The following is a 27,461-nucleotide window of genomic DNA, read 5'->3' as shown; positions in this document are numbered from 1 at the left end:
CGGAGCGCAGTGTCAGTACTGCGCTCCTAACCCTGTAGCCGCCATACTAACTGACTCTCCGCTTGTCGGGTCACCGGAGACACACTCACCACCGCGATCTTCTGGCTCTGTTAGGGGGTGGCGGCATGCTGCGGGAGTGAGTGGTTGCCTCGGGTGCTAACGATCATCACCCTCAGGAGCTCAGTGTCCTGTCAGCGGAGATAGTGGCCATTAACCTTAGAGGACTGGACAGTACTTCCCCCCTAAGTCCCATGAAGCAGGGAGGCTGTTGCCAGCAGCCTCCCTGTGCCTAAATTGTCTTAAAAAAAAACAAAAACAAAGAAGCTCTAGGAGCTCCCCTAGCTATGACCGGCTCCTCCGGGCACATTTTCTAAACTGAGTCTGGTAGGAGGGGCATAGTGGGAGGAGCCAGACCACACTATTAAAGTCTTAAAGTGCCCGTGGCTCCTGGTGGACCCGTCTATACCCCATGGTATTAATATGGACCCCAGCATCCTCTAGGACGTAAGACAAATAATTGTAAAACAATTGCAAGCACACATATCATGCGCAATACTGAGTCAGTGAGACAGAAGAGGTAGATTGAATGTACTTCCTTCTGTCGGACATATAATATTCCTACGGATAAATCAGTGTGATTCAGCCAGTTACTGTGTAAAACATAGAAACATAGAATTTGACGGCAGATAAGAACCACTTGGCCCATCTAGTCTGCCCCTTTTTTTTATCCTTTAGGTAATCTCAACCCTTTTTGAACCTTAATTCTTTGTAAGGATATTCATATGCCTATCCCAAGCATGTTTAAATTGCTCTACAGTCTTAGCCTCTACCACCTCTGATGGGAGACTATTCCACTTATCCACTACCCTTTCCGTGAAGTAATTTTTCCTTAAATTTCCCCTGAACCTGCCCCCCTCCAGTCTCAGTGTATGTCCTCGAGTTCTAATATTTCTCTTCCTTTGAAGAATGTTTCCCTCCTGAACTTTGTTAAGACCCTTGATATATTTGAAAGTTTCTATCATGTACCCCCTTTCTCTTCTCTCCTCCAAACTATACATGTTAAGATCTTTTAGCCTTTCCGGGTCCGTTTTGTGATATAGGCCATGCACCATTTTAGTTGCCCTTCTTTGTACACACTCTAATGTATTTATATCCTTCTGGAGATATGGTCTCCAGAACTGGACACAGTATTCCAGATGGGTAGTCAGCCATTAGCCAATATCCCACAATCCTCTACTGCAATCTCCCTAGGAAGCACCAGATTTCAGCCAATCGCAGTCTGCACCCCACCATTAAAAATGTACTGTAGGGAACCATCTTAAGACAATATGCCTGTGTGTGTATATTATTGCTTCATAATAATTTGCTTTGATGAATAAAACAATTGTTCTGATCACTTACAAAGCTTGTTGGTGGAACTGTTTCTCTACCACACGTCTACAATTCACACAATGCAAAAGAGAGGACACATTGGGCAGCATTCTGATTTGGGAGCAAAGTTAAAAAAAAAGAGCAAGTAACTGTGCACCTGGACAAATCATGCTGTAATGCAAGGGGTGCAAATAAATTGCTATCATTTACAAGCAGGGTATATACTGGCTGCTTTTGCTTGTAGCTCACAAATGTTAGACAGCTTTATTATTACACTGCAGATTTGCGTTTGGACATACTGCACCCAAACAGAACTCTCTATGCACATGTCACGTCTGCCCCACCTGGAGTGCAGCATGGTTTGCCCCAGGTACACAGTTACTTGCTCTTTTTGTGCTATTCTCCCACCTCAGAATAAAGCCTATTATCCTGAATCTTATCGAAACTGTTCATGTTGAAGCACATAACATCCTCACCTGACTCATGTTCTCCATACCACCGGCTACCACAATGTCAGCTTCCCCTGCTAGAATGGATTGCGCTCCTAGGCTTACTGCCTTTAGGCCTGATCCACAGATCATCTGGCAACTCCAGGCTGGAACACAGTAGGGAATCCCGGCGCCAACACCGGCTTGACGAGCAGGGTTCTGCCCAGCACCTACAGAACACATGAACATATACACATCAGAGAGAAAGATTTTATAGTGACTTGCACATTACACCGAAATACATTGTTGTTGGTTGCCAGCTCTGTTATATGCCTCACTGTGAATTTAAGACTCAGAATACATTATGTTGCTATGTGTAGAGTAGATCACAGGTGCACTTTAAAAGCGTAGGGTATAACGCAAACACCTAGGAAGTTGTATTTTCTTACCTTCAGGTATTTGCATTGGGTCTGGGACTCCAGGTCGACAACAAAAAGGTTGACACACCTTAGGTCGACGCCAATTGATCGACACACCTTATGTCGACATGGACAAAAGGTCGACAGGAACAAGGTCGACATGGAAAAAGGTCGACATTAGTTTTTTATGTTTTTTTTTTTGGTGTCGTTTTCTTCGTAGAGTGACCGGGAATCCCAATTAGTGCATGGTGCCTTCGCTCCGCTCCGCTCGGCACAGATTACCGTTCCAATCGTAGTCCACATGGATCGTTAAGTATGAAAAAGTTCCAAAAAAGAAAAAAATTGTGAAAAACTCGTTCCTGTCGACCTTTTGTCCATGTCGACCAATTGGCGTCGACCTAAGGGGTGTCGATCTTTTTGTTGTCGACCTGGAGTCCGGATACCATTTGCATTTCGGGTGCACCCAGCTAATGATATGCACTATAATAATGCCATATACTTGCTACATTTTCAGCATGATGTCCCTCTAACATCCTATAGCCTACCTGCAGTCAAAACATGTCCAAATATCACTTCAGAGACCTCGTCAGGCTGGGTGTTGGCTCTCTTTAGCACCTCCTGGATCACGACTGTTCCCAGGGCATGAGCAGGTAAAGTAGATAGGGCTCCATTGAATGAGCCTAATATTGAAAAACAAAACAAAACAGTGATCCATCAGACCACGCAGACAAATGTTAACTTAAGAAAATATAAAACTAGGAATGAGAAGATGACATCAACGGACATCTTTTACATATGAGATGCATTATTGTGTGTTGTACTATTATCCTTTATAAAATGCCAATGTACCACACAGTGCCATACAGTGAGGGAATCCTAAGTCTGGTAAATAACATAAAATTGGGCCAATCCAATAAACTCGCCACTACTCATGAGGGGTGCGAGCTGCCATTGCATGCAAATGCCTGCAACAGAATCGGAACTCGCTCCCCACGCAGCCCGGTGTGTACGGAGGCGGCGAACAAAAGTCCACGAGTGTGACATTACCGTAAGTGGCATATAGTGGGTAACTGGACATGAAACAGCAGGTAAAGATGGACCTGTCTAAATGAGTTTGGAATCCAAGGGCCCCATTTAATAACAAACCTTAATAGCAGCAACATATTTAGTTTAGCATCGCAATGATACTAACGAATATGCTGTTGAAATTTGACATTACTTACCTCTCTAGCGAAGTCCACCAAACCCCCCCCCCCCCTCCCCCGACAGCATCCTCTGCCATATTGTTGGGCTGCTGTGGTATGCGCATGCCCCGCGGGGACTTACAATGCCTGGAAGCCAGAAAGACTGTTGCTGGGAATCTATTGCAAACAATGGGGACCGTTTTGCTATCGCCATATAGATGGTATAGCAGTACAGTGACAAACTGCTGTGAGCTTAGCTTCCCACTATTTGTTAAATCCTAAAGGAGGACATAACCCCTTTAGTCAGTGCTAGAGGCTATGCGTCAGTGTTACATGGGGTCCCTAGAGGTGTGGGAAACAATGGATACAAAAGGTAGTGGATTAACAATGGTAGCTGGTGGTGGGACATCTGTGTGGCTACTGTAAAACTTTGGGGGGAGATGTATCAACACTTCTAAAGAGTGGAGACGTTGACAATTTGCCCACAGTACACTTGTGCTGAATGGGCAGTCGGCATAGCTGTACGCCCAGTATTTTTCTTTGGTATCAGGCTCACTAGAACACTGAAGAAGGACACAGGCAGGGCACAGTACTGCTGTCTGCATACCAAAGTTATAACCTACCAGATATTTATGAAGGGGCAGCTTTGACCACAAAATGTAAAACAGCACTAATATTAGATGTAAAACATGCCAGGCTCTGCACTTGATATCAGTGCCGCTTTAAATACACCCCAAGTATTCAATGTTTTGGTACTAAACAAGCTTTTCTAGATTTCAGATGCTGTGGAACAGTGATTTGCACCACTAATACATGCAGACATACTGAACGCTTTCTCATAATCTACCTTTTTATGTAAAATAAGTATTCATCAGTCATTGGCACATCTCAACTTCAGTAGTTTGGAAGAGGCTAAAGTTTGGATGTCGCCTTAAGGGCCCTACAGACATGGCGATCTGCCACCGAGCTGCCCGACCGCCGATACGGCAGACGGGCGACCCGGCGGCGGGGGGAGTGAAGTTTCTTCATTCCCACTCGTCACCCGGCTTCATAGCAGTGCAGGCAAATATGGACGAGATTGTCCATATTGGCCTGCATACACAAGCAACGGGGCACCAGCGATGAACGAGCACGGGGCCGTGCATCGTTCATCGTTGCTGCCGCCACACTGAAAGATATGAACGGTACCTCGTTCACTAATGAACAAGATCGTTCATATCTTGCAGTATTATCGCCCAGTGTGTAGGGCGAGTTAGGGCTTCCCTATAGTAACAACAGATGTTGTGTTACACAAGGACAGTAATAAATTCAGCTAATGAAACCATTCACGTTCTTGATAACAGAAATGAAAGCTTGCTAGGTAGTTGCAGACAATAGTGGGTGATCGCATATAACTTTTCTTAGTACATATAGAGGTTTTCTTGAACAGGGCCCTGCACCTGGCACATTTAATTTTTTTTTTAAATATAATATATAAAAATATATAAAGGAAAACATTAACAGTGTACAGTACAAGGCAGGCACATATGATACAATAGGAGGAAAATAGGATTTGAACCACCTACCGGTAAATACTTTTTTCGTAGTCCGTAGGGGATACTTGGAATCAATTTAGTACCATGGGGTATAGACGGGTCCACTAGGAGCCATGGGCACTTTAAGAAATTGATAGTGTGCGCTGGCTCCTCCCTCTATGCCCCTCCTACCAGACTCAGTCTAGGAAACTGTGCCCGAGGAGACGGACATACTTTGAGAGAAGGATATATAAAGGAAAGTGGTGAGATTCCGAACCAGCACACACAAAACAAGAGGAAAGCCATGCTAACCAAACTGGAAACTGGGAACAGCAACAGCTGAACAAAACAACATTACTTAACCAAGTAACAGTGCAGGAAGAACGAAGCATCGGGCGGGGGCCCAGTATCCCCTACGGACTACGAGAAAAGGATTTACCGGTAGGTAATTAAAATCCTAATTTTCTCTTTCGTCCTAGAGGATACTGGGAATCCATTTAGTACCATGGGGAAGTACCAAAGCTCCCAAACCGGGTGGGAGAGTGCGGAGGTTCCTGCAGGACTGATTGACCAAACTGAAGGTCCTCAAAGGCCAAAGTATCGAACTTGTAAAACTTTGCAAACGTGTTCGAAGTTCGAACCTGACCAAGTAGCTGCTCGGCAGAGCTGTAAAGCAGAGACACCACGGGAATCCGCCCAAGAAGAACCCACCGACCTATTAGAGTGGGCCTGTACAGATTTTGGAATCGACAAGCCTGCCGTGGAATAAGCATGCTGGATAGTGAGCCTGATCCAGCATGCAATTGACTGCTTCGAAGCAGGACACCTAATCTTATTGGGACCATAAAGAACAAACAGCGAGTCCGATTTTCTGTGATGAGCTGTTAGTTTTACATACACCTTCAAAGCCCTCACAACATCCAAAGACTTTGAGTTCAGCTCTGACCTTATGAAAAATTAAGTAGGGGCTCTTGCAGTTGCTGAAGCCAAAGCCAACAGTGTGACGGTCTTCCACGTAAGATACTTTACATCTACCTCCTGTAACGGTTCAAACCAGTCCGATTGGAGGAACTGCAAGGGAGGTTGGAAGTACAGAACACCTTTCAAGAACGTCTGGACCTCAGGGAAAGAAGCCAATTGTTTCTGAAAGAAAATAGATAAGGCCGAAATCTGGACTTTTATAGAGCATAGACATAGGCCCACATCCACCCCCGACTGCAGAAAAAGCAGGAAACATCCCAGATGAAATTCCACCGCAGAATATTTTCTGCTCTCACACCAAGAGATGTATTTCTTCCAAATACGGTGATAATGTTTAGACGTTACCCCATTCCTGGCTTGGATCATAGTCGGGATGACCTTGTCAGGGATCCCTCTTCTGGAGAGAATCAGACATTCAACTTCCATGCCGTTAAACATAGCCATGGTAAGTCTTGATGGACGAATGGGTCCTGTTGCAGAAGATCCTCGCGAAGAGGTAGAGGTCACGGATCTTTGAGGAGCATCTCCAGAAGATCCGCGTACCAGGCCCTTCTTGGCCAGTACGGAGCAATGAGAATTGCTTTAACCTTTTCCCTTTTTATTCTTTTTAGAATTCTTGGGATAGGAGGAGGTTGAGGAAACACATACACCCTCTGATAGACCCATGGATTCGTCACAGAGTCTATCGCCACTTCCTGTGGGTCTCTCGACCTGGAACAATACCGCTTGAGCTTCTTGTTGAGACGAGAGGCCATCATGACGATTTGTGGATATCCCAACCGACGTGTCAACCACCTGAACACCTCCGGCCCCACTCCCCCGGGTGCAGGTCGTGTCTGCTGAGGAAGTCTGCTTCCCAGTTGTCTACTCCCGGAATGAAGACCACCGACAATGCCACGGTGTGTTTTCCTCCCAGAGGACAATTCTTGACATTGCTGCTCTGCTTTTTCGTTCTGCCCTGTCTGTTTATGTACGTCATTGCCGTCACATTGTCCGACTGGACCTGAGTGGCCTGATCTTGAAGAAGAGACGAGGTCTGCAGAAGGGCGTTGTATATAGCCCTGAGTTCCAGGATGTTGATTGGAAGGACAACTTTCTGACTTGACCATCTTCCCTGAAACTGCACCCCCTGGGGGACTGCTCCCCAACCTCTGAGGCTTGCGTCTGTGGTTAGCAGAATCCAATCCTGAATCCCGAACCGTCAACCCTCGATTAGGTGAGAAGTCTGAAGCCACCACAGAAGGAAGATCCTCTGGTGCATGTAAAGATGCGATCTGGACCACTTGTCCAACAGATCGAGCTGGAAGGGTCTTGCACGAAACCTTCCGTACTGAAGCGCCTCGTAAGAGGCCACCATTTTCCCCAGAAGGCGAATGCACAGATGCACCGAGATCCGGGTTGGCTTCAGGACAGCCCGAACCAGCGACCGGATTACCAATGCCTTTTCCAAAGGAAGGAACACCTTCTGAGACTCTGTGTCCAGTATCATTCCCAGGAAAGGAAGCCTCCGTGTTGGCTCTAGGCAAGATTTCGGTAGGTTCAGAATCCACCTGAGATCCAGTGGTAGTCTGGTTGAGAGGCCAATGCTGTCCAACAACAGCTCCCTGGACGGTGCCTTGATCAGAAAATCGTCCAGGTACGGAATTATGTTCACTGTTTGCGGAGTAGAAACATCATCTCTGTCATCACCTTGGTGAACATCCTCGATGCCATGGAGAGACCAAATGGCAGGGCCTGGAACTGGTAGTGACAGTCCTGCAGTGCAAATCATAGATAAGCCTGATGAGGAAGCCAGATCGGAATGTGAGTTACGCATCCTTGATATCCAGGGACACTAGGAATTCCCCCTCCTCCAGTGAGATCACCGCTCTCCGAGACTCCATCTTGAATTTGAACACTCTAAAGTACAGGTTCAATGACTTGAGGTTCAGAATCGGTCTTACCGAACCGTCCGGTTTCGGTACTTCAAACAAATTGGAATAGTACCCCTTGTTTCGCAGGTGGGGTGGAGCTGGAACAATGACCTGAGTCTGTACCAGTCTGTGAATGGCGTCCTGTAAGGTGATACTTGCCTCTTGTGAAACTGGTAAGCCTGATTTGAAGAATCTATGAGGTGGAAGCTCCTGGAACTCCAGTCTGTAGCCCTGGGATATAAGAGCTATGACCCAGGAATTCTGGCAAGAACCCATCCAGACGTGACTGAAGACTTTAGCCGGGCTCCCACCTGACAATCTTTCAGGCGTCGCTGTCCATCGTCATGCAGAAGGCTTTGAGGAAGTAGATCCGGAGCTCTGTTCTGAACCGGCAGATGCTGGTTTGCGTGGTTTACCTCTAGCGCCTCTGATGGAGATAGAAGAACCTCTGGCCTTGCCCCTAAACTTAGCAGTCTTAAAGGACTGCAAATTGGGTCCTGCGTAGGCCTTCCTAGTTGGGGGATCTGCAGAAGGAAGATATGTAGACTTACCCACCGTAGCTTTGGAGATCCATTTGTCTAGTTCATCACCAAATAAGGCCTCCCCTGTGAAAGGTAGGCCCTCCACGGCTTTCCTGGAGTCCGCATCCGCAGTCCACTGGCGTAGCCAAAGACCCCTGCGTGCAGACACTGCCATAGACGTAGTACGTGCGTTAAGCAAGTCTATTTCTTTTATGGCTTCCACCATAAAGTTTGCAGAGTCCTGTATATGTTGCAGGAACAAGACAACCTCCTCTTGAGGTAAGGTGTTTAACCCCTCAATCAGATTACCCGACCATTTAGCAATGGCTTTTGTAATCCACCCACATGCTATAGTCGGTCTTTGGGTCACCCCAGCAGCTGTTTACAAAGATTTGAGCGTAGTCTCAATTTTGCAGTCAGCCACATCTTTTAGAGAGGCTGCATCCGGGACAGGCAATACAATTTGTGAGAGCCTGGATACTGATACATCCACTATTGGTGGATTTTCCCATTTTTTCCTATCGTCAGGAGGGAAAGGGAAAGATAATAACAACCGTTTAGGGATTTGACATTTTTTTATCAGGATTAACCCACGGTTCTTCAAACAGGGTATTTAGGGGGTAATTCTGAGTTGATCGCAGCAGCAAGTTTGTTAGCAACTGGGCAAAACCATGTGCACTGCAGGGGGGCAGATATAACATTTGCAGAGAGAGTTAGATTTGGGTGGGTTTTTTCATTTCTGTGCGGGGTAAATACTGGCTGCTTTATTTTTACACTGCAATTTAGATTTCAGTTTGAATACACCCCACCCAAATCTAACTCTCTCTGCACATGTTATATCTGATCCCCCTGCAGTGCACATGGTTTTGCCCAACTGCTAACGGATTTGCTGCTGCGATGAACTCAGAATTAGGCCCATAGTTCCTTTGCTGCAGGAAAAGTGGCTGAGAAATTTTTCTTTATGTTAAAATAAGATTCCTCGCTCTCCTCTGTCACTTTATCAGGGAGATGCAGAACCTCTCTGATAGCCTCTATGAGAGCCTCTATTCCTTGTGAAAGAGTACCCTCACCCACCTCTGAGTCCACCTCACCATCCTCCATGTCTGACCCCTCATCATCCGAGTCAGACTGCAGGATATGGGCCAAAGTACGTTTTTTGTGGACAATTGGCGCCTTCCACGTGAGAAATTAGATTTCAGCCTCCTGTAGAGGCTCAAACCAATCAGATTGCAGGAACTGTAATACCACATCAAGATCCCAGGGTGTCGTTGGCGCCACAAAGGGAGGCTGGATGTGCAGAACCCGTTTCAAAAAGGTCTGAACCTCAGGGAGCACAGCCAATTGTTTTTGGAAGAAAATGGATAAAGCTGAGATCTGGACCTTGATGGAGCCCAAGCTCAGGCCCATATCCACACCTGCTTGCAGGAAAAGGAGCAAACGTCCAAATTGAAACTCCACCGCAGGAAATTTCTTGGATTCACAAAAAGACACATTTTTTCAAAATTCGATGGTAATGTTTAGACGTTACCCCCTTCCTAGCCTGTATCAGGGTAGGAATAACCTCGCTCGGAATACCCTTCCGAGCTAAGATCTGGCGCTCAACCGCCATGCCGACAAACGTAGCCGTGGTAAGTCTTGATAAGCGAACGGCCCCCACAGTAGAAGATCCTCTCGAAGAGGTAGGGGCCTTGGGTCTTCCAGCAGTAGATCCAGCAGATCCGCGTACCAAGACTTCCTTAGCCAGTCCGGAGCAATGAGGATTGCCAGAACCTTTGTTCTTTTTATAAGTTGAAGAACTTTTGGAATTAGAGGAAGTGGAGGGAACACATACACTGACGTGAACACCCACGGTGTTACCAGTGCGTCCACCGCCACTGCCTGCGAGTCTCTCGACCTGGAACAGTACCTGCGCAGCTTCTTGTTGAGGCGGGAGGCCATCATGTCTTTGTGAGGAACCCCCCACCAACTGGTTACCTCCTCGAACACCTCCGGGTGGAGGCCCCACTCTCCTGGATGGAGATCTGTCTGCTGAGGAAGTCCGCTTCCCAGTTGTCTACTCCCGAAATGAATCGCCACCGCGTGCCATTCTGCCGAGAGGAGGATTCTTTTCACCTCTGACATTGCAGCCCTGCTCTTCGTTCAGCCTTGTCAGTTTATGTAAGCCACTGAGGTCACGTTGTCCGACTGCAACTGAACAGCCTGATTCTGCAGCAGGTGTGCTGCTTAAAGAAGGCCGTTGTATACTGCTCTTAGCTCCAGGATGTTTATCGGGAGAACGGATTCTTGACTTGACCACCTTCCTTGGAAGGTCTCCCCCTGAGCGACTGCTCCCCAACCTCTTAGACTTGCATCCGTTGTTAGAAGGATCCAGGCCTAAACTCCAAACCTTCGGCCCTCCAGAAGGTGTGGTAGTTGTAGCCACCAGAGAAGCGAAATCCTGGTTTTCGGTGACAGACGTATCCTCTGGTGTATATGTAGGTGAGATCCCGACCACTGGTCCAAGAGATCCAGCTAAAAGGATTGAGAATGAAACCTTCCGTACTGCAGAGCCTCGTAGGAGGCAACCATCTTCCCCAGAAGGCGGATGCACTGATGAACCCATACCCGGGCAGGCTTCTAGACATCCCAGACCATTGTTTGAATCACCAATGCTTTCTCCACTGGTAGGAACACCCTCTGTACCTCCGTGTCGAGGATCATCCCCAGGAAAGACAGCCTCCTTGTCGGCTCCAGATGAGACTTTGGTAGGTTTAGGATCCAATCGTGCTCCTTGAGCAGACGTGTCGCGAGAGCAATGGATCTTAACAACTTCTCTCTGGACGATGCCTTGATCAGCAGATCGTCCAGATACGGAATTATGTTCACCCCCTGCTTGCGGAGGAGAACCATTATCTCTGACATCACCTTGGTGAAGACCTCCGGTGACGTGGAGAGACCAAACGGAAGGTGCCAGAAACTGATAGTGATCGTCTAACAGTGGAATCCTGAGATAGGCCTGATGCGGCGACCAAATGGGAATATGGAGGTACGCATCCCTGATGTCCAGGGACACCAGGAACTCCCTCTCCGTCAGTCCTGAGATTACTGCTCTCAGAGACTCCATCTTGAATTTGAAGTCCCTGAGATAAGGGTTAAATGATTTCAAGTTCAGAATTGGCCTTACCGAACCATCCGGCTTCGGTACCACAGAAATATTCGAATAGTAACCTTTGTTCCACTGATGAGGAGGAACTGGAACAATGACCTTGGACACTACCAATTTTCGGATAGCGTCCAGAAGAATCGCTCTGTCTGCCGGCAAAGCCGGCAAGCCTGATTTGAAGAAATGGTGCGGTGGGAGAGTTCGAAACTCCAGCCTGTACCCCCTGGACACTATATCTTGTATCCAAGGGTCCAGGCCAAACGACACCCAGAGGTGGCTGAAATGCCAGAGTCTTGCTCCCACCTGACCTTCCTCCAGTCCACCGTCATGCTGAGGACTTTGAGGCACCAGAAGCAAGCTTCTGGTCCTGAGAATCTGCGGGAGCAGGCTTTTTGGCTTTAGCACGACCACCTCTGAAGAAGGTGTGAGAAGGCTTGTTCTTTCTAGGCCTTACGGGCCGAAAGGACAGTGACGTGGTGGGAGTAAAAGGCTTCTTCGTAGCCGATGCAGCTGAGGGGAGAAAAGGAGACTTACCAGCGGTAGCCATGGCAATCCACGCATCCAGTGCCTCCCCAAACAGAGCCTGACCTGCATAGAGTAGGCCCTCCACACTTTTCCTGGATTCCACGTCCGCAGACCATTGGCGCAGCCAGAGACCCTTTGCGAGCCAAGACGTACATGGAGGAGATCCCCGTAGCCATGGAACCCAGATCCTTCATGGATTCTACCAGGAACCCTGCAGAATCCTGTATGTTACAACGTCACCTTTATCCATCGCAGTCAAGTCCTCCTGCAGAGTGATTGACCACTTGGCTACAGCTTTAGAAATCCATGCACAGGCAATAGTAGGCCGCAGTATAGCCCCTGAAGCAGTGTATATGGATTTGAGCGTAGCATCCACCTTGCGATCTGCAGGGTCCTTCAACGCGGTAGATCACGGGACTGGTAAAACATCCTGTTTTGACAGCCTGGAGACAGAAGCGTCAACTGTAGGCGGAGACTCCCATTTTTTTCTATCGTGTTCCGGGAAGGGAAAAGCAACCAGGACCCTTTTAGGGATCTGGAATTTTTTCTCCGGGTTTTCCTAGGCTTTTTCAAATATAGCATTTAATTCATTAGATGCTGGGAAGGTGAGAGGGGCCTTCTCACTGTCCGTGAAAAAGGCCTCCTCAACTTGCTCAGGAGGTGTGTCAGAAATATGCAACACATCCCGCATGGCCTCAATCATCAACTGCACCCCCTTAGCAAGTGATGCCGTTCCCTTCGACACATCCCCATCACCGTCTGCTGTGTCAGAATCGGTATCCGTGTCATCCTGCATAATTTGGGCAAGAGCACGTTTGTGAGAATGTACCGCAGGGGGTCCCTAGGGAGCAGTATCAAACCATACTGCCATAGATGATTGCAATACCTGAGTTGCATGCTCAGTCCTTGCAACCATTTCAGAAATCTGAGAAATAGCCCCCCTAAGAGAGGCTAACCACTCCGGTTCTCTGGCTACGATCTGCGCTACAACAGTGCAATCCTGATTACATGGGATGGGATCTTCCTGAGAAGATAAATCCTCTGCAGCATATGAGAGAGTCTCTAGACATGTTTGAATGTACACCCCACATACACACAGGGTACAGGGCAGACAGAGTCCCCCCCCACCCCCCAAGAATGGCAGAGAGATACAGAGATTGGAGCCAACCCACACACAGCGCTATTACAGGTATAGGGAGACCCTAAACCAGCACTGACTGTGTCCCTTAATAGGTGACACAGTCTTTACACAGCCTCCCCTCCCTTCTACAACCCCCTGGTACCATACAGATAGCTGGAGTTGCTCTGGAGGGACTGTTCTTCCACTGGCAGCGTGTCTGCAGGCAGGAAAATGGCGCTGAACGCTGCTGGGTCCACTCTGAGAAGCTCCGCCCCCTTAATGGCGCTGTCTTCCCGCTCTTCCAAGATTATACTGGCCTGAGGATTTTGTGCTGGCTGAGATCCGCAGACCCCGACAGGCTTTCTGGTCAGTGTAGGGTTAAAGCGCCAGTTCAGGGCACCCCTCACAGCGCCGCACCCAAGTACCGCTGAGCCACCCTGGAGCACAGTTAATACTGCGCTCCTACCCTGATACCGCCATCTTTACACCAACCCCTCGCTGGCTAGGGGGGTCGGTGACTCACTCGCCACAACTTCAGCTCTGCAAGGGGGTGGCGGCATGCTGCTGGGGTGAGCGTTCCCCTGCGGCGGGGAGCGATCTATCCCCTCTGGAGCTCAGTGTCCAGTCAGCGGAGACAGTGGCTCAGACCCCGCATGGCGGACACTGCTCCCCCCCCCCCTCAGTCCCTCGATGCAGGGAGGCTGTTGCCAGCAGCCTCCCTGTAAAATAAAAAACTCTAATATAAACTTTTACCAGAGAAGCTCTGTAGAGCTCCCCTAGCTGTGACCGGCTCCTCCGGGCACATTTTCTAAACTGAGTCTGGTAGGAGGGGCGTAGAGGGAGGAGCCAGCCCACACTGTTAAACTCTTAAAGTGCCAATGGCTCCTGGTGGACCAGTCTATACCCCATGGTACTAATATGGACCCCAGCATCCTCTAGGACGTAAGAGAAAATAAGAATTTACTCACCGGTAATTCTATTTCTCGTAGTCCGTAGTTGATGCTGGGAACTCCGTAAGGACCATGGGGAATAGCGGGCTCCGAAGGAGGCTGGGCACTCTAGAAAGATTTAGGACTACCTGGTGTGCACTGGCTCCTCCCACTATGACCCTCCTCCAAGCCTCAGTTAGGACACCGTGCCCGGACGAGCAGACATAATAAGGAAGGATTTAGAATCCCGGGTAAGACTCTTACCAGCCACACCAATCACACCGTACAACTCGTGATACTATATCCAGTTTGACAGTATGAAAACAACTGAGCCTCTCAACAGATGGCTCAACAATAACCCTTTTGTTAACAATAACTATTTACAAGTATTGCAGACAATCCGCACTTGGGATGGGCGCCCAGCATCCACTACGGACTACGAGAAATAGAATTACCGGCGAGTAAATTCTTATTTTCTCTAACGTCCTAGTGGATGCTGGGAACTCCGTAAGGACCATGGGGATTATACCAAAGCTCCCAAACGGGCGGGAGAGTGCGGATGACTCTGTAGCACCGAATGAGAGAACTCCAGGTCCTCCTCAGCCAGGGTATCAAATTTGTAGAATTTTGCAAACGTGTTTGCCCCTGACCAAGTAGCTGCTCGGCAAAGTTGTAAAGCCGAGACCCCTCGGGCAGCCGCCCAAGATGAGCCCACCTTCCTAGTGGAATGGGCATTTACAGATTTTGGCTGTGGCATGCCTGCCACAGAATGTGCAAGCTGAATTGTACTACAAATCCAGCGAGCAATAGACTGCTTAGAAGCAGGAGCACCCAGCTTGTTGGGTGCATACAGGATAAACAGCGAGTCAGATTTTCTGACTCCCGCCGTCCTGGAAACATATATTTTCAGGGCCCTGACAACGTCTAGCAACTTGGAGTCCTCCAAATCCTTAGTAGCCGCAGGCACCACAATAGGCTGGTTCAGGTGAAACGCTGACACCACCTTAGGGAGAAACTGGGGACGAGTCCTCAATTCTGCTCTATCCATATGGAAAATCAGATAAGGGCTTTTACATGATAAAGCCGCCAATTCTGACACTCGCCTGGCTGAAGCCAAGGCCAATAACATGACCACTTTCCACGTGAGATATTTCAGATCCACGGTTTTTAGTGGCTCAAACCAATGTGATTATAAGAAACTCAACATCACGTTGAGATCCCAAGGTGCCACAGGAGGCACAAATGGGGGCTGTATATGCAGCACTCCTTTCACAAATGTCTGAACTTCAGGTACTGAAGCTAGTTCTTTTTGAAAGAAAATCGACAGAGCCGAGATCTGTACTTTAATGGAGCCTAGTTTTAGGCCCATATTCACTCCTGCTTGCAGGAAATGCAGAAATCGACCTAGTTGAAATTCCTCTGTTGGGGCCTTTTTGGCCTCGCACCATGCAACATATTTCCGCCATATGCGGTGATAATGCTTTGCCGTAACATCTTTCCTGGCCTTAATAAACGTAGGAATGACTTCTTCCGGAATACCCTTTTCCTTTAGGATCCGGTGTTCAACCGCCATGCCGTCAAACGCAGCCGCGGTAAGTCTTGGAACAGACAGGGCCCCTGTTGTAGCAGGTCCTGTCTGAGCGGTAGAGGCCACGGGTCCTCTGAGAGCATCTCTTGAAGTTCCGGGTACCACGTTCGTCTTGTCCAATCCGGAACCACGAGAATGGTGTTTACTCCTCGCTTTCTTATTATTCTCAATACCTTTGGTATGAGAGGCAGAGGAGGGAACACATAAACCGACTGGTACACCCACGGTGTCACTAGAGCGTCCACAGCTATCGCCTGAGGGTCCCTTGACCTGGCGCAATATCTTTTTAACTTTTTGTTGAGGCGGGACGCCATCATGTCCACCTGTGGTTTTTCCCAACGGTTTACCAGCATCTGGAAGACTTCTGGATGAAGTCCCCACTCTCCCGGGTGGAGGTCGTGTCTGCTGAGGAAGTCTGCTTCCCAGTTGTCCACTCCCGGAATGAACACTGCTGACAGTGCTAGTACATGATTCTCCGCCCATCGGAGAATTCTTGTGGCTTCCGCCATCGCCATCCTGCTTCTTGTACCGCCCTGTCGATTTACATGGGCGACTGCCGTGATGTTGTCTGACTGGATCAGCACCGGCTGGTGTAGGAGCAGGGATTTTGCTTGACTTAGGGCATTGTAGATGGCCCTTAGTTCCAGAATATTTATGTGAAGGGAAGTCTCCTGACTCGACCATAGTCCTTGGAAGTTTCTTCCCTGTGTGACTGCCCCCCAGCCTCGAAGGCTGGCATCCGTGGTCACCAGGACCCAGTCCTGTATGCCGAACCTGCGGCCCTCTAGAAGATGGGCACTCTGCAGCCACCACAGTAGCGACACCCTGGTTCTTGGAGACAGGGTTATCAAGCGATGCATCTGAAGATGCGATCCGGACCACTGGTCCAACAGGTCCCACTGAAAGATTCTGGCATGGAACCTGCCGAAGGGAATTGCTTCGTAAGAAGCCACCATCTTTCCCAGGACCCGCGTGCAGCGATGCACTGATACCTGTTTTGGTTTCAGGAGGTCTCTGACTAGAGATGACAACTCCCTGGCTTTCTCCTCCGGGAGAAACACCTTTTTCTGGACTGTATCCAGAATCATACCCAGGAACAGTAGTCGTGTCGTCGGAACCAGCTGTGACTTTGGGATATTCAGAATCCAGCCGTGCTGGTGCAGCACCTCCTGAGATAGTGCTACTCCCACCAACAACTGTTCCTTGGACCTCGCTTTTATTAGGAGATCGTCCAAGTACGGGATAATTAAAACTCCCTTTCTTCGAAGGAGTATCATCATTTCCGCCATAACCTTGGTAAATACCCTCGGTGCCGTGGACAGTCCAAACGGCAGCGTCTGGAATTGGTAATGGCAATCCTGTACCACAAATCTGAGGTACTCCTGGTGAGGATGGTAAATGGGGACATGCAAGTAAGCATCCTTGATGTCCAGGGATACCATGTAATCCCCCTCGTCCAGGCTTGCAATAACCGCCCTGAGCGATTCCATCTTGAACTTGAATTTCTTTATGTATGTGTTCAAGGATTTCAAATTTAGAATGGGTCTTACCGAACCGTCCGGTTTCGGTACCACAAATAGTGTGGAATAATAACCCCGGCCTTGTTGAAGTAGGGGTACCTTGATTATCACCTGCTGAGAATACAGCTTGTGAATTGCCGTTAGCACCGCCTCCCTGTCTGAGGGAGCAATTGGCAAGGCAGATTTTAGGAATCGGTGGGGTGGGGACGCCTCGAATTCCAGCTTGTACCCCTGAGATACTATTTGCAGGATCCAGGGATCCACAGGTGAGCGAACCCACTGATCGCTGAAATTTTTGAGGCGACCCCCCACCGTACCTGGCTCCGCCTGTGGAGCCCCACCGTCATGCGGCGGACTTGGAAGAAGAAGCGGGGGAGGACTTTTGCTCCTGGGAACCTGCTGTTTGTTGCAGCCTTTTTCCCCTACCTCTGCCTCTGGACAGAAAAGACCCGCCTTTTCCACGCCTGTTTTTCTGGGTCCGAAAGGACTGAACCTGATAAAACGGCGCCTTCTTAGGCTGTGAGGGGACATGGGGTAAAAATGCTGACTTCCCAGACGTTGCTGTGGAAACTAGGTCCGAGAGACCATCCCCAAATAATTCCTCACCCTTATAAGGCAACACTTCCATGTGCTTTTTAGAATCTGCATCTCCTGTCCACTGGCGAGTCCATAAGCCTCTCCTAGCAGAAATGGACAATGCACTTACTTTAGATGCCAGTCGGCAGATTTCCCTCTGTGCATCTCTCATATATAAGACTGAGTCTTTTATATGGTCTATGGTTAACAGGATCGTGTCTCTGTCTAATGTGTCAATATTTTCTGACAGTTTATCTGACCAAGCAGCGGCATCACTGCACATCCAAGCTGACGCAATAGCTGGCCTAAGTATAATGCCTGTGTGTGTATATACAGACTTCAGTATCGCCTCCTGCTTTCTATCAGCAGGTTCCTTGAGGGCGGCCGTATCCTGAGACGGTAGTGCCACCTTTTTAGACAAACGTGTGAGCGCTTTATCCACTCTAGGGGGTGTTTCCCAACGTGACCTATCCTCTGGCGGGAAAGGGAACGCCATTAGTACCTTCTTAGGAATTACCAATTTTTTATCAGGGAAAGCCCACGCTTCTTCACACACTTCATTTAATTCATCTGATGGGGGAAAAAATAAGAATTTACTTACCGATAATTCTATTTCTCATAGTCCGTAGTGGATGCTGGAGACTCCGTAAGGACCATGGGGAATAGCGGCTCCGCAGGAGACTGGGCACATCTAAAGAAAGCTTTAGGACTATCTGGTGTGCACTGGCTCCTCCCCCTATGACCCTCCTCCAAGCCTCAGTTAGGATACTGTGCCCGGACGAGCGTACACAATAAGGAAGGATTTTGAATCCCGGGTAAGACTCATACCAGCCACACCAATCACACCGTATAACCTGTGATCTGAACCCAGTTAACAGCATGATAACAGAGGAGCCTCTGAAAGATGGCTCACAACAATAATAACCCGATTTTTGTAACAATAACTATGTACAAGTATTGCAGACAATCCGCACTTGGGATGGGGGCCCAGCATCCACTAAGGACTATGAGAAATAGAATTATCGGTAAGTAAATTCTTATTTTCTCTAACGTCCTAAGTGGATGCTGGGGACTCCGTAAGGACCATGGGGATTATACCAAAGCTCCCAAACGGGCGGGAGAGTGCGGATGACTCTGCAGCACCAAATGAGAGAACTCCAGGTCCTCCTCAGCCAGGATATCAATTTTGTAGAATTTTACAAACGTATTTGCTCCTGACCAAGTAGCTGCTCGGCAAAGTTGTAAAGCCGAGACCCCTCGGGCAGCCGCCCAAGATGAGCCCACCTTCCTTGTGGAGTGGGCATTTACAGATTTTTGGCTGTGGCAGGCCTGCCACAGAATGTGCAAGCTGAATTGTACTACAAATCCAACGAGCAATAGTCTGCTTAGAAGCAGGAGCACCCAGCTTGTTGGGTGCACACAGGATAAACAGCGAGTCAGATTTCCTGACTCCAGCCGTCCTGGAAACATATATTTTCAGGGCACTGACAACGTCTAGCAACTTGGAGGCCTCCAAGTCCCTAGTAGCCGCAGGCACCACCAATAGGTTGGTTCAGGTGAGACGCTGAAACCACCTTGGGGAGAAACTGAGGACGAGTCCTCAATTCCGCCCTGTCCGAATGGAAAATCAGATAAGGGCTTTTTCAGGATAAAGCCGCCAATTCTGACACGCGCCTGGCCCAGGCCAGGGCCAACAGCATGACCACTTTCCATGTGAGATATTTTAACTCCACAGATTTAAGTGGTTCAAACCAATGTGACTTTTGGAACCCAAAACTACATTGAGATCCCAAAGTGCCACTGGAGGCACAAAAGGAGGCTGTATATGCAGTACCCCTTTTACAAACGTCTGAACTTCAGGGACTGAAGCTAGTTCTTTTTGGAAGAAAATTGACAGGGCCGAAATTTGAACCTTAATGGACCCCAATTTCAGGCCCATAGACACTCCTGTTTGCAGGAAATGTAGGAATCGACCCAGTTGAATTTCCTCCGTCGGGCCTTACTGGCCTCGCACCACGCAACATATTTTCGCCAATTGCGGTGATAATGTTTTTGCGGTTACATCCTTCCTGGCTTTGATCAGGATAGGGATGACTTCATCCGGAATGCCTTTTTTTTACTTCAGGATCCGGCGTTCAACCGCCATGCCGTCAAACGCAGCCGCGGTAAGTCTTGGAACAGACAGGGTCCTTGCTGGAGCAGGTCCCTTCTTAGAGGTAGAGGCCACGGATCCTCCGTGAGCATCTCTTGAAGTTCCGGTTACCAAGTCCTTCTTGGCCAATCCGGAACCACGAATATAGTGCTTACTCCTCTCCATCTTATCAATCTCAGTACCTTGGGTATGAGAGGCAGAGGAGGGAACACATACCCTGACTGGTACACCCACAGTGTTACCAGAGCGTCTACAGCTTATTGCCTGAGGGTCCCTGGACCTGGCGCAATACCTGTCGAGTTTTTAATCATGTGGAAGACTTCTGGGTGAAGTCCCCACTCTCCCGGGTGGAGGTCGTGCTGAGGAAGTCTGCTTCCCAGTTGTCCACTCCCGGAATGAATACTGCTGACAGTGCTATCACATGATTTTCCGCCCAGCGAAGAATCCTTGCAGCTTCTGCCATTGCCCTCCTGCTTCTTGTGCCACCCTGTCTGTTTACGTGGGTGACTGCCGTGATGTTGTCCGACTGGATCAACACCGGCTGACCTTGAAGCAGAGGTCTTGCTAAGCTTAGAGCATTGTAAATGTCCCTTAGCTTCAGGATATTTATGTGAAGTGATGTCTCCAGGCTTGACCATAAGCCCTGGATATTCCTTCCCTGTGTGACTGCTCCCCAGCCTCGCAGGCTGGCATCCGTGGTCACCAGGACCCAGTCCTGAATGCCTAATCTGCGGCCCTCTAGAAGATGAGCACTCTGCAACCACCACAGGAGGGACACCCTTGTCCTTGGTGACAGGGTTATCCGCTGATGCATCTGAAGATGCGATCCGGACCATTTGTCCAGCAGGTCCCACTGGAAAGTTCTTGCGTGGAATCTGCCGAATGGGATTGCTTCGTAGGAAGCCACCATTTTACCCAGAACCCTTGTGCATTGATGCACTGAGACTTGGCTCGGTTTTAGGAGGTTCCTGACTAGCTCGGATAACTCCCTGGCTTTCTCCTCCGGGAGAAACACCTTTTTCTGGACTGTGTCCAGGATCATCCCTAGGAACAGAAGACACGTCGTCGGAACCAGGTGCGATTTTGGAATCTTGAGAATCCAATCGTGCTGCCGCAACACTACCTGAGATAGTGCTACACCGACCTCCAACTGTTCCCTGGATCTTACCCTTATCAGGGAATTGTCCAAGGAAGGGATAACTAAAATTCACTTCCTTCGAAGGAATATCATCATTTCGGCCATTACCTTGGTAAAGACCCGGGGTGCCGTGTACCATCCATACGGCAGCGTCTGAACTGATAGTGACAGTTCTGTACCATAAACCTGAGGTACCCTTGGTGAGAAGGGTAAATTTTGACATGTAGGTAAGCATCCTTGATGTCCCGAGACATCATGTAGTCCCCTTCTTCCAGGTTCGCAATCACTGCTCTGAGTGACTCAATCTTGAATTTGAACCTCTGTACGTAAGTGTTCAAAGATTTTAGATTTAGAATCGGTCTCACCGAGCCGTCCGGCTTCGGTACCACAACAGTGTGGAATAATACCCCGTTCCCTGTTGCAGGAGGGGTATCTTGATTATCACCTGCTGGGAATACAGCTTGTGAATGGCTTCCAAAACTGTCTCCCTGTCAGAAGGAGACATCGGTAAAGCCGACTTTAGGAAACGGCGAGGGGGAGACGTCTCGAATTCTAATTTGTACCCCTGAGATATCACCTGAAGGATCCAGGGGTCTACTTGCGAGTGAGCCCACTGCGCGCTGAAATTCATTGAGACGGGCCCCCCACCGTGCCCGATTCTGCTTGTAAAGCCCCAGCGTATACTGAGGGCTTGGCAGAGGCGGGAGAGGGTTTCTGTTCCTGGGAACTGGCTGATTTCTGCAGCCTTTTTTCTCTCCCTCTGTCACGGGGCAGAAATGAGGAACCTTTTGCCCGCTTGTCCACGAAAAGACTGCGCCTGATAATACGGCGTCTTCTCATGTTGAGAGGCGACCTGGGGTACAAACGTGGAATTCCCAGCTGTTGCCGTGGCCACCAGGTCTGAAAGACCGACCCCAAATAACTCCTCCCTTAATAAAGCAATACTTCCAAATGCCGTTTGGAATACGCATCACCTGACCACTGACGTGTCCATAACCCTCTACTGGTAGAAATGGACAACGCGCTTAGACTTGATGCCAGTCGGCAAATATTCCGCTGTGCATCACGCATATATAAAAATGCATCTTTTAAATGCTCTATAGGCAAAAATATACTGTCCCTATCTAGGGTATCAATATTTTCAGTCAGGGAATCCGACCACGCCAACCCAGCACTGCACATCCAGGCTGAGGCGATTGCTGGTCGCAGTATAACACCAGTATGTGTGTAAATACCTTTTAGGATACCCTCCTGCTTTCTATCAGCAGGATCCTTAAGGGCGGCCATCTCAGGCGAAGGTAGAGCCCTTACAAGCGTGTGAGCGCTTTATCCCCCCTAAGGGGTGTTTCCCAACGCACCCTAACCTCTGGCGGGAAAGGATATAATGCCAATAACATTTTAGAAATTATCCGTTGTTATCGGGGGAAACCCACGCATCATCACACACCTCATTTAATTTCTCAGATTCAGGAAAACTACAGGTAGTTTTTCCTCACCGAACATAATACCCCTTTTTTGGTGGTACTCGTATTATCAGAAATGTGTAAAACATTTTTCATTGCCTCAATCATGTAACGTGTGGCCCTACTGGAAGTCACATTCGTCTCTTCACCGTCGACACTGGAGTCAGTATCCGTGTCGGCGTCTATATCTGCCATCTGAGGTAACGGGCGCTTTAGAGCCCCTGACGGCCTATGAGACGTCTGGACAGGCACAAGCTGAGTAGCTGGCTGTCTCATGTCAACCACTGTCTTTTATACAGAGCTGACACTGTCACGTAATTCCTTCCAACAGTTCATCCACTCAGGTGTCGACCCCCTAGGGGGTGACATCACTATTACAGGCAATCTGCTCCGTCTCCACATCATTTTTCTCCTCATACATGTCGACACAAAAGTACCGACATACAGCACACACACAGGGAATGCTCTGATAGAGGACAGGACCCCACTAGCCCTTTGGGGAGACAGAGGGAGAGTTTGCCAGCACACACCAGAGCGCTATATATATACAGGAATAACCTTATATAAGTGTTTTTCCCCTTATAGCTGCTGTATAGTTAATACTGCGCCTAATTAGTGCCCCCCTCTCTTTTTTTAACCCTTTCTGTAGTGTAGTGACTGCAGGGGAGAGACAGGGAGCTTCCCTCCAACGGAGCTGTGAGGGAAAATGGCGCCAGTGTGCTTAAATGGCGCCAGTGTGCTGAGGAGATAGGCTCCACCCCTTTTTCGCGGACTTTTCTCCTGCTTTTTTATGGATTCTGGCAGGGGTTAAATGCATCCATATAGCCCAGGAGCTATATGTGATGCATTTTTTTTGCCATCCAAGGTGTTTTTATTGCGTCTCAGGGCGCCCCCCCCCCCAGCGCCCTGCACCCTCAGTGACCGAAGTGTGCTGAGAGCAATGGCGCACAGCTGCAGTGCTGTGCGCTACCTTGTTGAAGACAGGACGTCTTCTGCCGCCGATTTTCTGGACCTCTTCTGCCTTCTGGCTCTGTAAGGGGGCCGGCGGCGCGGCTCTGGGACCCATCCAAGCTGGGCCTGTGATCGTCCCTCTGGAGCTAATGTCCAGTAGCCTAAGAAGCCCAATCCACTCTGCAGGCAGGTGAGTTCGCTTCTTCTCCCCTTAGTCCCTCGATGCAGTGAGCCTGTTGCCAGCAGGTCTCACTGAAAATAAAAAACCTAATCTAAAACTTTCACTAAGAAGCTCAGGAGAGCCCCTAGTGTGCACCCTTCTCGTTCGGGCACAGAGATCTAACTGAGGCTTGGAGGAGGGTCATAGGGGGAGGAGCCAGTGCACACCAGATAGTCCTAAAGCTTTCTTTAGATGTGCCCAGTCTCCTGCGGAGCCGCTATTCCCCATGGTCCTTACGGAGTCCCCAGCATCCACTTAGGACGTTAGAGAAACTACAGGTAGTTTTTTCTCTCCAAACATAATACCCTTTTTAGTGGTACCAGTAGTTATATCAGAAATGTTTAACACCTCTTTCATTGCCTCAATCATACAGTGAATGGCCTTATTGGGCATCAGGTTTGACTCATCGTCGTCGACACTGGCGTCAGTATCAGTGTCGACATCTGGGTCTGCTTGAGGTAGCGGGCGTTTTAGAGCCCCTGACGACCCATGCGACGCCTGGGCAGGCACGAGCTGAGAAGACGGCTGTCCCACATTTGGCATGTCGTCGATTTTCTTATATAGGGAGTCTATACGTGCACTCATTACTTTCCATAAGCCCATCCACTCAGGTGTCTGCCCCGCAGGGGGTGACATCCCTTCTAAAGGCATCTGCTCCGCCTCCACATCATTATCCTCATCAAACATGTCGACGCAGCCGTACCGACACACCGCACACACACAAGGAATGCTCCGAATGAGGACAGGACCCACAAAGCCCTTTGGGGAGACAGAGGGAGAGTATGCCAGCACACACCAGAGCGCTATATAATGCAGGGACTAACTGAGTTATGTCCCCTATAGCTGCTTTTTATATTATATATGTATTGCGCCCAAATTTAGTGCCCCCCCTCTCTGTTTTTACCCTGTTCTGACGTGTAGACTGCAGGGGAGAGCCAGGGAGCTTCCTTCCAGCGGATCTGTGAAGGAGAAATGGCGCCAGTGTGTCTGAGGGAGATAGCTCCGCCCCTTTTCCGCGGCCTATTCTCCCGCTTTTTTCTGGATTCTGGCAGGGGTATTTACCACATATATAGCCTCTAGGGCTATATATTGTGGTATTTTTGCCAGCCAAGGTGTTTTTATTGCAGCTCAGGGCGCCCCCCTCCCAAGCGCCCTGCACCCTCAGTGACCGGAGTGTGAAGTGTGCATGAGAAGCAATGGCGCACAGCTGCAGTGCTGTGCGCTACCTTGGTGAAGACTGATGTCTTCTGCAGCCGTTTTTCCGGACCTCTTCTTGCTTCTGGCTCTGTAAGGGGGACGGCGGCGCGGCTCCGGGACCGAACACCAAGGACTGGGCCTGCGGTCGATCCCTCTGGAGCTAATGGTGTCCAGTAGCCTAAGAAGCCCAATCCGGCTGCAAGCAGGCGAGTTCGCTTCTTCTCCCCTTAGTCCCTCGCTGCTGTGAGCCTGTTGCCAGCAGGTCTCACTGAAAATAAAAAACCTAAAACTATACTTTCTTTCTAAGGGCTCAGGAGAGCCCCTAGTGTGCATCCAACCTCGGCCGGGCACGAAATCTAACTGAGGCTTGGAGGAGGGTCATAGTGGGAGGAGCCAGTGCACACCAGGTAGTCCTAAATCTTTCTAGAGTGCCCAGCCTCCTTCGGAGCCCGCTATTCCCCATGGTCCTTACGGAGTTCCCAGCATCCACTAGGACCTTAGAGAAAGGTTAAATGCATAATTAACCCACAAAGAGCCCTTCCAGGGAGACACAGAGTCTGCAGCCAGCACATGGCGCCCCTATCGCTAATGCCAAGTTTAGCTGGGTCGCAGATTAAGTACCTAGATTAGCGATTTAGTACACTAATAATCGCTCTCCCCCTGCTATGACCCGCTGAGGTAATCTGGAGTCTCTCCGGAGGAGCTGCACGTCCCTGTCAGTCAGTGTCTGTGTCAGCTGCAGATGGAAAATGGCGCTGGTGAGCTGCTGGATCCACTAATAGTGAAGCACCACCCCTTCAATGTCGTGCGGTCTTCCCGCTCTTTTTTATACTGGCTGTATGTGTCTATGTGCATAAAATGGAGACAGACTCCTTTTATGGCTTTGGTGCCAGTTTGGGTACTGTCACTATTCAGCGTCTGTGTCTGTACACAGGTGGGAGACGTAGCCCGCCCCGGTTAGAAGCCGTGCGTCTCCGTACCCTCATGCCGCCATAATGGCCGGTGACCCGCTAACCGGGACGCTGGCTTAGTATTCACTACTCTTCTGTCTTCTGGCTCTATTAGGGGTGGCGGCGTGTTGCGGGAATGTACGCTCGCCATGGTGGGGCTTGCGAATAGTTCCCTCAGGAGCTATTGTCCTGTCAGCGGGGAACGGGACCATTAACCCTTTCGGAGGTTGGGCCATTCCCCCCCTCTAAGTCGCACGAATCAGGCAGGCTGGTGCCAACCAGCCCTGCCTGAAAATAACAAATTCAAAAAATAAATGTAAAAAACTCTTCAGGAGCTTTCATATGACGTGACCGGCTCCTCCAGGCACATTTTCTAAACTGAGTCTGGTAGGAGGGGCATAGAGGGAGGAGCCAGCGCACACTATCAATTTCTGAAAGTGGCCATGGCTCCTAGTGGACCTGTCTATACCCCATGGTACTAAATGGATTCCCAGTATCCCCTTGGATGTAAGAGAACGATATGATCCATAGTTGTAGGGTACAATCCAGTAAATATGGTGAAGTATAACATATTGCATCAATTCTCGTAATATTTCAATTTATACAACAGTAACAAGGAAAAGCATTTGTCAACATGACATAGTTAAGTAAAGACCATGTCAAAAAAGGGAAGTCTAATTTTCTAGCACATACATGTTGTACCATGTGGTTAATCTAACAAATTTCCTGATGCTATCCTTTTCCGTAACTGACAAAGTGTTAATGTATGGTAGCCACACATCGAAGAACTTGGATGCTCTTGATTCCACATCTAAAGCACATTCGACCCAATCCATATGGTACACATAAAATAACCTGGGCAGCATATATGACATGGACATGCGGTCAGGTTGTATCCATTGGGATAAGATAGTTATTTTTAGCCGTGGCTGCTATCTTAGCCAAAAGGAGGCGAATACCCGCTGTTGGTTGAGGAGTGACGGATTGAGAGTAATAATTCCACATGGCCCATGGCATGGTAATTGTAAATGGAATGTGTAGAGTATTCGTAAAGTAAGTTTGGACATCAGTCCAAAACTTTTGTACTATAGTACATTTCCATAAACAATGGGTGATATCGGCCTCAGGTAGTGAACATTTAAAACAATTGGAGTTATTAGACACCCTAGTTATGTATCGTAATTTCGGAGTATAATAGGCCCTATGTAATATTTTATATTGCATTTCTACAAAAGAGGCCAAAAATAAGAATTTACTTACCGATAATTCTATTTCTCGTAGTCCGTAGTGGATGCTGGGAACTCCGTAAGGACCATGGGGAATAGCGGCTCCGCAGGAGACTGGGCACAAAAGTAAAAGCTTTAGGACTACCTGGTGTGCACTGGCTCCTCCCCCCATGACCCTCCTCCAAGCCACAGTTAGGATACTGTGCCCGGACGAGCGTACACAATAAGGAAGGATTTTGAATCCCGGGTAAGACTCATACCAGCCACACCAATCACACCGTACAACCTGTGATCTGAACCCAGTTAACAGCATGATAACAGAGGAGCCTCTGAAAAGATGGCTCACAACAATAACCCGATTTTTGTAACAATAACTATGTACAAGTATTGCAGACAATCCGCACTTGGGATGGGCGCCCAGCATCCACTACGG

At 48.9% G+C, this 27,461-nt stretch overlaps 1 protein-coding gene across 1 annotated transcript in view; it reads right to left on the bottom strand.

Annotated features, from left to right (window-relative positions):
* ACAT2 (acetyl-CoA acetyltransferase 2) overlaps positions 1-27,461 on the bottom strand; it is an 82,048-nt gene that overhangs the window by 27,908 nt on the left and 26,679 nt on the right. Inside the window, exons 2-3 of the mRNA XM_063917827.1 lie at positions 2,764-2,898; positions 1,848-2,029 (exon numbers count right to left, since the gene is read on the bottom strand). Of these exons, the coding sequence (XP_063773897.1) occupies positions 1,848-2,029; positions 2,764-2,898 (317 nt within the window). The remainder of the gene's footprint in view (positions 1-1,847; positions 2,030-2,763; positions 2,899-27,461) is intronic.

This window comes from Pseudophryne corroboree, chromosome 4, assembly GCF_028390025.1.
Source record: "Pseudophryne corroboree isolate aPseCor3 chromosome 4, aPseCor3.hap2, whole genome shotgun sequence".
In the NCBI taxonomy this organism is placed as follows: Eukaryota; Metazoa; Chordata; class Amphibia; order Anura; family Myobatrachidae; genus Pseudophryne; species Pseudophryne corroboree.
The sequence above is the reverse complement of the archived record's forward strand: the minus strand, read 5'-3'. Positions and strand labels throughout refer to the sequence as shown.